The sequence below is a fragment of the Anolis carolinensis genome, chromosome 2 (assembly GCF_035594765.1).
Source record: "Anolis carolinensis isolate JA03-04 chromosome 2, rAnoCar3.1.pri, whole genome shotgun sequence".
NCBI classification, from domain to species: Eukaryota; Metazoa; Chordata; class Lepidosauria; order Squamata; family Dactyloidae; genus Anolis; species Anolis carolinensis.
Genome location: NC_085842.1, coordinates 28,809,294 through 28,822,264, shown reverse-complemented (window position 1 = coordinate 28,822,264; position 12,971 = coordinate 28,809,294). Strand labels below are relative to the sequence as shown.

At 41.9% G+C, this 12,971-nt stretch overlaps 1 protein-coding gene across 1 annotated transcript; it reads left to right on the top strand.

Annotated features, from left to right (window-relative positions):
- The first annotated feature begins 6,009 nt into the window (after positions 1-6,009).
- On the top strand, positions 6,010-10,781 carry LOC103281627 (butyrophilin subfamily 2 member A1-like). Its single transcript, XM_008123566.3, has 3 exons — positions 6,010-6,262; positions 6,375-6,455; positions 9,975-10,781. The coding sequence occupies exons 1-3, from the start codon at positions 6,235-6,237 to the stop codon at positions 10,496-10,498; spliced, it is 633 nt and encodes a 210-aa protein (XP_008121773.3). The 5' UTR covers positions 6,010-6,234; the 3' UTR covers positions 10,499-10,781.
- Positions 10,782-12,971: the final 2,190 nt, after the last annotated feature.

The window sequence follows — 12,971 nt, the reverse complement described above, 5'->3', positions numbered from 1 at the left end:
AACTTCAACTTCCGCGCTCTATGCGCATTCATCCAGTGTTTCATCGTTCCCTGCTCCTTCCGGCGGATGGTGTGCGCCCTGATGCAGACCGGCCGGCCCCCACTCCTGTTTTGGTGGATGGGGAGGAGGAATTCGAGGTTCAGGACATTTTGGATTCTCGCTTTCATCGCCGCCGCCTTCAGTATCTCATTGACTGGGTAGGTTTTGGCCCCGAAGAACGCTCTTGGGAAGACGCTTCCACAGTCCATGCCCCCGATTTAGCCCGCCGCTTCCACCAGGCCTACCCCGCCAAGCCGCGGCCCCGCACCTCGGGAAGGGAGCCCATTTTTGAGGGGGGCCTTGAGGAGGGGGATAGTGTGATGACTCATGGGCCATGTAGTCCCGTTCCTAACACTGTTGTGACAGATGAAGAGGAAAACTTCGGTTTCCCACCATTTCAGCCAGAATTGGAGCTTTTTCAGCCAGAATTGGAGCCCTTGCACCTGCAGGAGACTTGCCTTCCAGAAGTCTGCCAAACAAGCCTTGAGCCGAAATCTCCCCCATTTTCTCGCAGCGATTATTATAAACAACAGAAAGGCGCTCAGGAGGCTTCTCGCAGGAGCGCTAGGATTGCTGCCAGGCATTCAGATGATTAAGCCTGCTTCCCATGGGAAACTTTAGGGAGTCATGCATCTGGACACAGAGAATGGCTTTCGGTTCTGGTTCCCCAGAGAATTGTTCTTTGGCGGGGAAACGAGACCCTATTTAGGTGTTTTGCCCACGTAGGAATCTTGCGGAGTCAATTCGTCAGCTTCGGGAGTAGGTTGTGTGTGGACTTCGCTACTCCCGCGTCCAAGCCCTTTGTTCCCGTTTCCAGCCTCGCCTTGCTTCCCAGAACCTTGTCTTGCTCCACGGACCTTGCCTTGCTTCCCGGACCTCGCCACGAATTTACCACGGATCCTGTTCTTGCTCCTCATTTCTTGTTGCCTTGAAATAAGCCTAGTGTTCCAAGAATCAAGTTCTGCTTCCTAGCCTTGCTTAAGTTTCATGGACTAAAGGACCTTGTCATCTCCCCTCACTTTGCTTGGCAAAGTGAGTGTTTCGGTTACTGGATTACAACTTTGGACCTTAATATTTTATATTGGACATTGTTTCTTTGGACTAATTTTGACCTTTCCTGAAAGGTCTACTTCTGGACTATTTTCTACACTTGCTTTTATTAACTTTATATATTTCTACAATAAAGATATTAGATAGATTCTGGCCTCTGTGTTTGGTTATTGGTGCTCTGCAGCCTGGGTCCTGACATACTGTTTATTTTATGTAATGTATTATTTAATTGTATTATGTTATGGTTTATTGTATTGTCTTGGGCATGGCCCCATGTAAGCCGCCCCGAGTCCCCATTGGGGAGATGGTGGCGGGGTATAAATAAAGTTTTATTATTATTATTATTATTATTATTATTATTATTATTATTATTATTTCCTTAATCCCTCCTTATTATCCAAGATATTCGTTTATCCAAGCTTCTGCTGGCCCGTTTAGCTTGAATAAGTGAGATTCTACTGTATATATATGTGAGAGATGTGGGTAGTTGAATTTGTGGATATGGAAGGCAGATAGTATAAGTCTTGCAAGCGTCCATGAAGTGATGTAAAGATGTATCTCAGACCTATATGTTCTCCATCCTGGATGCAAACCCTTAATTTTTAATAGAACAAACCCAGGTACCCTGCTTAAGGAACTCCCAGTGGCATAATGTGCCGGCAGGACTGTTGTCCAACAGGTCAGAGCTTTGAATCCAGGGAGAGCAGGGTGAACTCCCTCTGTCAGCTCCAGCTCCATGCAGGGACATGAGAGAGCCTCCCACAAGGATGGTAAAACATCAAAACATCCGGGCATCCCCTGGGCAACGGCCAATTCTCTCACATCAGAAGTGACATGCAGTTTCTCAAGTTGCTCCTGACACGAAAATCATCATCTTTTAGTATCTGTGAAATATTTCTTAGGAAACATAGAATCATAGAAGCTACTACACATGAAACATGCGTACCAGGCTTGCAAAACATTCACTTCTCATTTTTTTAAGATTGTATATGTTCAACCCCCTTGAGGTTTTGTTAACATTCTGCTATTAATTGTTTGAGTATAAAGATGGACCAAAATGGAAGCAGACAAGAACTTGATCCTGAGAGAAGCAAAAATGAAGCTGGCACACCTCAAGGTACTATTCTTCATGTTCTGCTCCTTGTGAGTTTAGATGGAGTGAGCTCAGGAACTCTTACTATGCATTAGCTTAGGGAGGAGAGCTTTTTATGGGTTTTTATGGGTTTGTGTGTGTGTGTGTGTGTCAGGAGCAACCGGAGTTGCTTCTAGAGTGAGAAAATTGGCCGTCTGCAAGGACGTTGCCCAGGGATGCCCGGATGTTTTGATGTTTTACCATCCTTGTGGGAGGCTTCTCATGTCCCTGCATGGAGCTGGAGCTGAGAGAGGGAGCTCATCCACGCTCTCCCCGGGTGGGATTCGAACCTGGCAGCTTTCAGGTCAACAACCCAACCCTCAAGTCATGAGGCTTTTATCCCCTAGGCCACCGGAGGCTCCTGTTTTATGCGGTCATTTTATAATAAAATAAAATAGAAAAAGTAAAATGACCCCGTAAAAAGTTTTATGGGGTCATTTTATTTTTTCTATTTTATTTTATTATACTTGTGAATGTTTTTTAAAATGTATATACACGTGTGGGAAAGTCCTGCCTCTTAATGGGGAGGGGATGGCCATACACTCACCTGTGCCAAAGTGCTCTTAGCGTGGGCAGGAATCCCCATTCCCCTCTCCAAAGCAATGCCCTGTCATTTCTGAGCACAATGGAGATAAAAGAAGCACCCAGGAATAGCAAGGAAGCTGTTTCTGCCATTTGGGGGCATTAAATGGGGTGCAAGGAAACACTGTCACCCACTTCCTAAGCCTCGGGAGTGTGGGATAGATCTGGGGATGTTGCCTGGGATCATGAATGATGATCCCAGGGGCAGTCCCCATACCCGCAAAGATCTGGACTTTTAAGAAAAATCCAGATCTTTGCAGGTATTTTTAACCCAAGTGTAAACCAAATTAAACGGCTTACCCCAGGTTGTCCCACATTGGCCAAGGGCATCATTTGGATGCATTTTCTGGTAATGTAGATGGGCCCTTGGACTACAGTTCTTCGTATTCTTCTCCATCAGCTATTCTGTTCTATCAGCTCAAGCTAATGGGAGAGGCAATTCAATAACATCTGTAGAACTACATTTTGCCCACTCCTGATATACAAAACAGAGTTTTTCCTCTCTGTTCCTACTTACAGGCTTATGATTAATCCTTAGTACATGCTTCAGTTACATCCTGTCTGGATTACTATAACACACTCTATGTGGAGCTGCCTTCAAAAAGTGTTCAGAAACTTCAGCTGCTCCAAGGAGCTGCAACCAGATTGCTCACTGGAGCTGACTTCAGGGAGCTGACAAATCTCCTGTTGCAACAGCTCCACTGGCTGCCAGTGATGTTTATGACCTTTAAATCTCTATACAGCTCAGGTCCAGGCTATTTGGCTAATTGCATCTCCTTGTACCTGTCTGAGTCCTAAGATTTTCAGGAGAGGCTCTTTTCTCAGTCCCATGTCCATTGCAACCTCAGGCGGTAGGGACACAAGTGAGGGCCTTCTTGGTTTTGAGCAGTGGTTCTCAGTCAGATCTGGTAGGCATTTCCATTGTCCCCAGATGTTTTGGCCTTCAACTCCCAGAAATCCTAACAGCTGGCAAACTGGCTGGGATTTCTGGGAGTTGTAGGTCAAAACACCTGGGGACCCACAGGTTGAGAACCACTGGTTTTGAGCATTTTAGCTGTTTATTTTTAATACCATTAATATTTAATTCTATTTAAATGTTTGTATGTTTTTTGGATTTTAAATTGTATTGTATTTGTTTTACTATAAGCCACTTTGAGTTTCCGTTTGGAGAAAAAAGTGGGGTATAAATAAAAATATTAATTAAAAATGTAACTAGCAGTAAGCAGTGTTCAGCAACCACAATAGGACTTCATCTGTGACTATGCTACAGTTTGATATTCAGTCCCACCTGAATATCTATCATTTGCAAGAGCAAGAGTGTGACAAAATGCTTGGGACAGCCATGTCCAAAATCCAGTCTGGGGGTTAAATGTGACCCCTGTTCAAATTTCCACTGGCCCTCTCTCTCTCCAGGCCTCTCTCCCTCCCTTGCTTCTTTATTTCTTTCCTTCCTCTCTCACTTCCTTGACCTCCTCCCTCCCTCCCTCCCTCCCTCCTTCCTTCCTTCCTTTCTTCTTGGGGATCAGGGCCCCGGAAAAATTGATCTCCCCAGGAGGAGAGAAAGAGAGATGGTGGCTTCATGCGTCCTTTCGCCCTGATTACTCTAGTCAACAATTTTTTGGGAATGTTTTGTTTCCTCCACAATTTTGGGTGGACTAAGTAGATTTTAACATGCTGAACACAACTATTTATTTATTTATTTACAGTATTTATATTCTGCTCTTCTCACCCCGAAGGGGACTCAGGGCAGATCACAGAACATACATATGTGGCAAACATTCAATGCTGTTTACACACTGACAGGACAGACAATTATACAGAGAAAGAGGTATATATGGCTGTCTGACGCGTCATCTCCCTACCAAAGAGCTTTCCTCCTTGGTTGAATCAATGGCATTTTTATGGCATTTCCTTATGGGTGCCTTAAAATACCTCCATTGTGTATGTGGCAGGGTTCAGGCTGCATTGTAATAGGTGGCCTGTGGTTTGCTCTTCTCCACACTAGCATGTCATGGACTCCACTTTGTAGCCTCATTTCTTTAGGTGGGCTCTGCATCTCATGGTGCCAAGTGCAGTCTGTTCAGTGCCTTCCAAGTCACCCAGTCTTCTGTGTGCTCACCCAGACACAGTAATGGTGTCATCAGGAAACAAAACTAAAAATGTTTTGCCACAGATTTTCATTTGTAATCACTTTCCAAGGCTTCCAAAATGAGTCCAACGATATTCACCGAAGATAGATGGATTCCACTTGCTATTTCTATTCTTTAAGGCTGTCCATACAACATGTTCTGCACTCTATAGAAGACCATCAAAGTGGCTATCCTTCATCACATCTTGGATTTGTGGGCCAATGAAAACACCTTCCAACAAAAAAACCCAAATTGTTCTTTGTACTATATATTGTATTGTTCTTTCATTTTTAAAAAAATTGCACTACAAATAAGGCATATGCAGTGTCCATATGAACGTGTTCATGGGTTTGTTTTTTTCCAAACTATAGTCTGGCCTCTCAAAAGGCTGAGGGACCATGAACTGGCTCTTGGACACCCCTGCCTTGGAGTATTGAGACCAGACACCCTTTCACACTGATAGCTATAGTGCTATGAGTGTGTTTTTCCTAATGTGGTTCCATCCTGCCATTTGTAACTTTTGGAGAGGTTTAGAATTTTCACTCAGTGAGTTCTACTGCTTCTCCAATTGTTAAAGCCCAGAGAATGAAGCCATGGCAGTTATATCATAGCACTGTGGTTGGTGTAGTGGGGCAAGTATCTTTCACTACTTGTGACAGCTTCTCTGGCAGAGAAAATGGATTGCAGGTTGAGCAACCCTTATTCAGAATTTCAGAATTCCAAAATTCAAAGTGCACCAAAAGTACTCCATGGAAAGCAATACGGAAAATTTTGAGATAGGGACACCTTTGTTTTCCGATGGTTCATTGCACACAATTTTTGTTTCACGTTGTATAAAATGACTTTCAGATTATGTGCATAAGATTATATAAAACAAAAATGAATTTCTTGCTTAAAACTGGGTCTCAGTTCCAAGACATCTCATTATACACACACACACACACACACATATATATATATGTCTGTGTATGTATAATAGATATTTTAAAAATCCAAAATACCCAAGTATCTTGGATAAGGAATCTGCAACAGTGATTGTATTACTTCCCTTGACCCACAGAATCCACTATGGTGGTGGGGATGCTTGAGGTATTTGTTTCAACATCTCTGTTTCTCCCGTTGTTATGAGCGCCTTTTCCAAAAAAAACTCCACAAAAAATGGTGTTAATACTGTGATCTTTTCTAGGAGACACTGGTCCAGTTTCGGCTGAGTTTTTAAAATTAATTTTCACAGCTCCTTTACTCTTCCTCTGGTGCAAAATCATCCTGGGAATTCTGCTGTTGGGAAGCATCGCTCTAAAAATGGCTGTGATTCTTCTCCTCTTCTCAGGTAAATTACTTATCCAGTTACAAATATGGGAATGTGGGAACCATTTCCTTTGCTCCATGTGAGTTCTAAAGTAGTATCAGACTTTTGACTTGTTATCCTTTTTGTTTTGAAGCTTCCCAGTGTAAAGACAAAAAGGCTGATCCTGTGTTGCTAGAGAAAATCCTTGATAAATCCTGTAGAGCTCCAGTATTTGGTAAGTGTTTGGTTTGATAAGTATGTGTGCTGTAACAACTTTTGCCACAATCCAGCTAAAATTCAGTGTTTTTAAAGTCCCAGCTATTTCAGTGAGAAAGATCAGCAGAGGCTTGAATCTCTCTCAGTGATTTTGTGTATATATACTTTCAAGTCACTCATTTACTTATGGCAATGGAGCCCCCAGATGGCGTAGTGGACTAAGTGACTTGAAGGTTGGGTTGCTGACCTGAAAGCTGCCAGGTTCGAATCCCACCTGAGGAGAGTGCGGTTGAGCTCCCTCTATCAGCTCCAGCTCCATGAGAGAAGCCTCCCACAAGAATGTTAAAAAACATCAAAAACATCCGGGCGTCCCCTGGGCAACGTCCTTGCAGACGGCCAATTCTCTCACTCCAGAAGCGACTCAAGTTGCTCCTGACATGAAAAAAAAACTTATGGCAATGGTTCCCAACCTGTGGGCCGCCACCCACTGGTGGGCCACGAGACCTAAAATAAGGTCCGCAAAACATGCGGGAAAAGTCAGCTCTAGATGATTAAATATGGTTTTCTGTGGGCAAGCAGATGACGACTAGTGGATGGCATATGTTCTGTATCATAAACTAGAGCTAATGTGGTCTATTTAATCCCCAAATAACCAAACCAAATCTAAGGTTGACCAAAAACGGATTTGTAACCCTTTTGGTACTAATGTTGGAGAGTGGTCCCTGGTCAAAGTGGTCCCCGGTCAAAGAAAGGTTGGAAACCACTGACTTATGGCAACCCCAAGAATTTGTGAAAGATGTCTTAGGCAAGGATTATTTTGCAAATCCCTTCTTCTGAAATATAGGGTATTCACTGGTGATCTCCCATACAAGTACTACATAGAACTTGTTGGAGGTTGTAGATGTAAATAAATAGAAGCTTTACCAGTTTCTGAACCAAAATATGCCCTGCAGTGTAACAAAATGTCAATATCAATCACGTTTTATTGATTAGCCCATCGGCCGTATCAAAACATTTAACACATAGACATACATACAACATACAACCCGTGGTACAAAAGAAGCTAAAATAAACAAGCTGTTAACAAGATCCCATCCAAATCAAATATCTGCATCACCTTTACAGTTTACCCCAATTGCTTCCAAATATGCAGTTCTCAGCTGTGTTACTTTGAATAGGAAAAGGGCTGTTTTGTGTGTTATTTTAGGATTCTGGCTGGCCAACAAAAATGTTGTTTTAATATGTGGGTCCCAGTGTGTTTTGTGAACAGTACATGTGCAATATCCTCCACCTCGGATGTGCCACAAATACAAAATCGTTAGTTGTATGGAACTTGATTAAACCTTCCATATTTGACCATTGTATCCAGCTACTCAAATCGAGCTCTGGTAAATACCCTCCCTGGGGTGTTTAGGCATTTCTGTCTTCAAATATTGGGTTGTTTGGAAAGTATGTTTAAAGCGACTGAACCATTTCAATGAGCCCGCTTTATTGAGGGTAGCAATGTCTTTTTGGGCTTCTATATCCAGTACTTGTTGAGCAACTATTTTTGGGTCTAGTTCTTCTAAAAGATTTGTATACCAAATGGGAAGTCCACAACTCTTAATGTATTTTGTCAGATGAACTAGCCAGGAGGTCTGATGTGGATTTTCTATCTGCTCTAACAGGCACAGTTTTGGTAGTCTATCATTTGCCATGGCAATCAGTTTTACCCAGTAGCTGTAGGCCCTGATTTTGGATAAGCCATCAACTGTATATACTCCCAGTTCTGCTCTTACTGCAGCAGCTATGGTCATTTTGTCCACTCCTAGAAAACTTCACAGGTGCTGTGATTGTGATTGCTCTAATAATGGTACCTGGTTTAGACGCCAAACTACAGCTCCATATAAAAGCATGGGGGTAAACTTCGCATTATATACTTTAAGGAGTGGGTCTAAAGATCCTGGTTGGCTGTGATTTGTTAATTTAAGTAGTTGGTTTGCACATGCTCTTGCCCTGACTGAGCTCCTTTGATGATGTGATAGCCAAGAGCCGGTCTCAGAAAAAACGATTCCCAGGTACGTGAAGGTCCCAAATCGCACTTTCAGGAAGGTGTTTGTGTAAAGTGCTTTGATCAGTGCCAGCAGTCTAGGTTCCATATTGAGATCAGTTAATTTCTTCCATAACGTCTCTCTATTTACAGTATCAAATGCTGCACTGAGATCTATAAAGGCAGCATACAGTTGTTTCCATCTGCTGACATATTTTGCAATTGTATGATTTAAAACAAAGCAATTGTCAATGGTTGATCTACTCTGCCTGAAGCCAGCCTGTTCTTCAGTGAGGATATGTTTTTCTTTTTCCCAGCACTCAGCCTTGCTTAGGAGATATCTGGCATATATCTTGGCCACAATATCAATTAGACTAATTGGCCTGTAGGAACCAGTGTCTATTTTGTTCCCTTTTTTTGTGCACGGGGACAACTATTGTCATCTTCCATCCAACTGGGATCTGGCAAATGTTATTTATGTGTGTAAATAAGCCTGCTATCAGAGGGGCCCACCAATCCAGATGTGTTTTAAATAGCTCAGCAGGTAAGTAATCTTCCCCTGGGGCTTTATTAGTCTTCAAGTTGTTTATGAAACATCTGATCTCATCTTCTGTTACTGGTGGCCAGAGGGGTAGAGCTTTTATTGATAAATCTTTACCTAGTGACTGTGTCTCTGTAGGTTCCGTAGGTTCTGTGCTGCCAAACAAGTGGGAGTAGTAATTTTCCCAGTTCTCTGTAGGGATAGGTATATCAAATGCAAATTTCCTTTCCTTTCAGGCTTGTATAGCAAGTAACAGTAACTTTACTTCAGTTCAATTGCCTCAGAAATAGTCAGGCTTCAGAGAGTTGGCAGCCATTTCCAGTCAGAGCTCTCTTCACTCTCTCAGGTGAAAGTGGCAGTTAAAACCGTTTCTGTCAGCAGCAAGTCAGAGACAGCAGCCAATCAGAATTCTGGCTCCTGGAACACTCAGCCAATCAACTGCTGACACATCCCTTTCCAATCAACCCATTACATCATGGTGCCTTTTACAAATCCCCACAGAACTGACCGTGCTTAACTTCCAAGGTCAGATGGGACATGAATCACATCTCCTTTACACTGGACTATAGCCTTCTTTCTGTTGGAGGAAATATTTTAAATGCCTCCATTTGTGTATACTAGTCTTCTTACCAATATTTATTTCCAAATGTTTACTTCTGGAAGAAGTTGACCATAGACTCTTGCTGGAGGAGTCTACAAAGTTGTTCTCTTGAATTGTAAAAAAAAAAGGTTTTCCCACTTTTGCAGGGGCCCTCTGTCCCTAACCCCAGGGAATGTGGAGGGATGCCTGCAATGTTTTTTAAGTTTTGTGGCAGCCAAAATGCATTTGCAAGACAAAAAAAACTGGGTTCCACTTTTCAACTAATTCTGCTTTCTGGCAGATAAGTGAGGCTTCCTGTACCTGTCTGCAACTTCAATGCTAACAAATTCTTTTCCTTGTTATTCCACACCATTCTTCTTTTTTGTAGCTAATGTGAAGTTCGATCCAGATACTGCGCATCATACAATTGCCATCTCTAAAGATTTAAAAAATATACCGTGGCAAAACTTGACATGGGCTGTGACAAACAACCCGAAAAGATTTGATTCCCACCCCTGTGTGTTGGGCCGAGAAGGATTCACCTCTGGAAGCCACTGGTGGGAGGTAGAAGTAGTCAAAGGCCACAACTGGGCACTGGGAGTTGCCAGAGAATCTGTGTCTCGGAAAGACAACAGTCTGTTTCGTGAAGGATTGTCCTATTGGACTATTGAACATTATTCTGCTTCATGGAATGGCATAAACATTCCTAATTATTCCTCGCATATGGTTCAAGACATCAAGAAAATAAGAGTCGTTTTGAACTATAGTGGTGGCCAGGTGTCATTCTTTAATGACAGTAGAGATCTGCTTTACAAATTACAAGCTGAGTTCCTAGGAGAGAAAGTCTACCCCTTCTTCTGTGCGGGGTCGAAAACTCAACTTATACTACTTCAATGTCCATCTGGAAAATAGTATTATGTCCTGAACTTATCACCTTCACTCGGTTACTCCTGAGAATCTAGATGAACATCTTTTAACAGAACTACTGCAAATCACATGAACAACCTGAGGACCTTAAGAGCAATCACCAGCCAGCTGGCGTCTTAAGAGTTATTGGAAGAGGCCCTGAAATGTGGAGAGGTAGAAATTTGAAACAGGAATTTTTGTGTCTGTGTGATAGAATATTTTTTTAAAAATGTGCATGAAATGATTTGTGTATATTGAACCACTGGAAAATAAACATGCCACTATCTCAGCCACAGACACGGACAATTTTGGAGTATTTCCAATTTCAGAATTCCAATAAAAGTTGCTCATTCTATATTAGAATCATTTAGAATGGAAGCAACCATAAGGATCCTTTAGTGGAGCCCACTGCCATATAGAAATATGCCACTAAAGCACTTCTGAAAGATGGCCATCCAACTCCTGTTCAAAGATATCTATAGAAGTGTTCACTAGCATCCAAGTCAAACTGTTTGGTGAACTGTCTCAGGCTGGATCCACACTGTCATGTAATATTTATTTATTTATTTATTTACAGTATTTATATTCCGCCCTTCTCACCCCGAAGGGGACCCAGGGTGGATCACACTATAACACACATAGGGCAAACATTCAATGCCCATAAACACATCAAACAGAGACTGAGAGACACACGCAGAGGCAAGTTAACCTTCTTCTGAGGGGATGTTCGATTCTGGCCACAGGGGGGAGCAGCTGCTTCATCATCCACACTGACGGCACTTCCTCATTCCAGGTCGTAAATTAGTTAATCTTGCCTCCCCACTTTATAAGTGGTACCTTATCTCCTACTTGATAGATGCAACTATCTTTCGGGTTGCTAGGTCAGCAACGAGCAGGGGCTATTTTTTATTTTTAATTGACGGGTGCTCACCCCGCCACGGGCTGGCCTCGAACTCATGACCTCATGGTCAGAGTGATTTAAGGCAGCTGCTCAACAGCTGCGCCACAGCCCGGCCCCAATACAGTTTGGAACAGTATTATATGATCATTGTAGACCAGACATGGGCAAACTTCAGCCCTCCGGGTGTTTTGGACTTCAACATCCACAATTCCTAACAGCCAGTAGGAGGGCTGACGTTTGCCCATGCCTAGTGTAAACCCACATAATGCTGTGTTTAACTGCACTGAACTGCATTGTATGGATCTACATTGACTTTATAATGCAGTGTCAAATTGCATTAAATAGTATAGTTCCAGCCTCAGATAGGCCCACTTTTAGTGCAAAAGTTTGACTAGATAGAAAGAAAGAAGGGGGCAGAGAAAATATGGCAGCACATTTAAAAGTGTTTTTAATATTCCAAGGTTGGAAAACTTTTATAGACTTTTTGCAGAAGAAAGAAAATGAGCTGATAACATTCGATTTTGACAATTATTAAAATTAGGTTAGCAGAAGAAGTATACAGAGCAGTTTCAAACTTTATACACACATTCAACACTCCCCATGGATTCTACATTCATGAGTGGAAAATATTCTTTTTAACCCAAACAAAAGAATATATTTTGCCATTTTATATGAGGGACACCATTTTACATCCTTGTAAAGACTGGGACTTGAGCATCCATGGATTTTGAGATCCATTGAGGTCTTAGAGTCAAGCCATATACCAAGGGCCCATTACATTGCATATTGTATATATATAAAACTGCCAGAAAGAAGTTAGAAGTTGTTCTCTTTTGAAAAAATATTTTCCATATCTAAATCCGAGCTAAATTAGTAAAGTCCACAGCAGAGGCTAGAAATGGAAATGGAGATACTGTAGTTTGGGATCATACAAATGAGACATTGTTATTGTTATCATGTCACTGCTACTGTAATTTTAAAGAGCCAGCATATAAAATAAGTTTTAATGTTTGTATTGGAAAGTGCTCATTGTACTTTTAAGGTTGTATATTATTAGATATTATAGCCAGTGGCTGGTACAATAAACAGTTCACTCATTCCAGAGAATTTGAGAACAATTAATCCCTATTCATAAATCCCCAATCCCTAGGTTGCCAGATAGTACTATGTTCTCTGCAGCTTATTCATTTCCCCGGCCCTATCATACGCTGTTTTGCACTCTCAGGTCCCATGCCTGACCCTTTTATAGCTTGCTATTTATCACATTCATTTTGGCACCTTGTTCATCGGTTTTTCACTGAACATACTCTGATGGAGCCTCAATGCTGTTGTTTTCTCTTATGCTTAATTGTGTATACACGGATTATTGTATTTATTTATGATGTCTTATTTTATTTTATTTTATTTTAGTGGTGGTTTTGTTTTAATGGATTGTTTGCTTTTATGTCTTTTGGACTTACTGTTCTATATGTAAGCCGCTCTGAGTCCCTTCAGGGAGATGGTGGTGGGGTATAAAAATAAAGTAGTAGTAGTAGTAGTAGTTGTTGTTGTTGTTGTTGTTGTTGTTATTATTATTGT

Bases quoted from the DNA above. Each gene is read 5' to 3' on its own strand.
- LOC103281627 (XM_008123566.3), top strand. From the start codon at position 6,235: ATGGCTGTGATTCTTCTCCTCTTCTCAG. The intron at 6,263-6,374 runs GTAAATTACTTA...TTTGTTTTGAAG, and splicing joins GATTCTTCTCCTCTTCTCAG to CTTCCCAGTGTAAAGACAAA. The intron at 6,456-9,974 runs GTAAGTGTTTGG...TCTTTTTTGTAG, and splicing joins CTGTAGAGCTCCAGTATTTG to CTAATGTGAAGTTCGATCCA.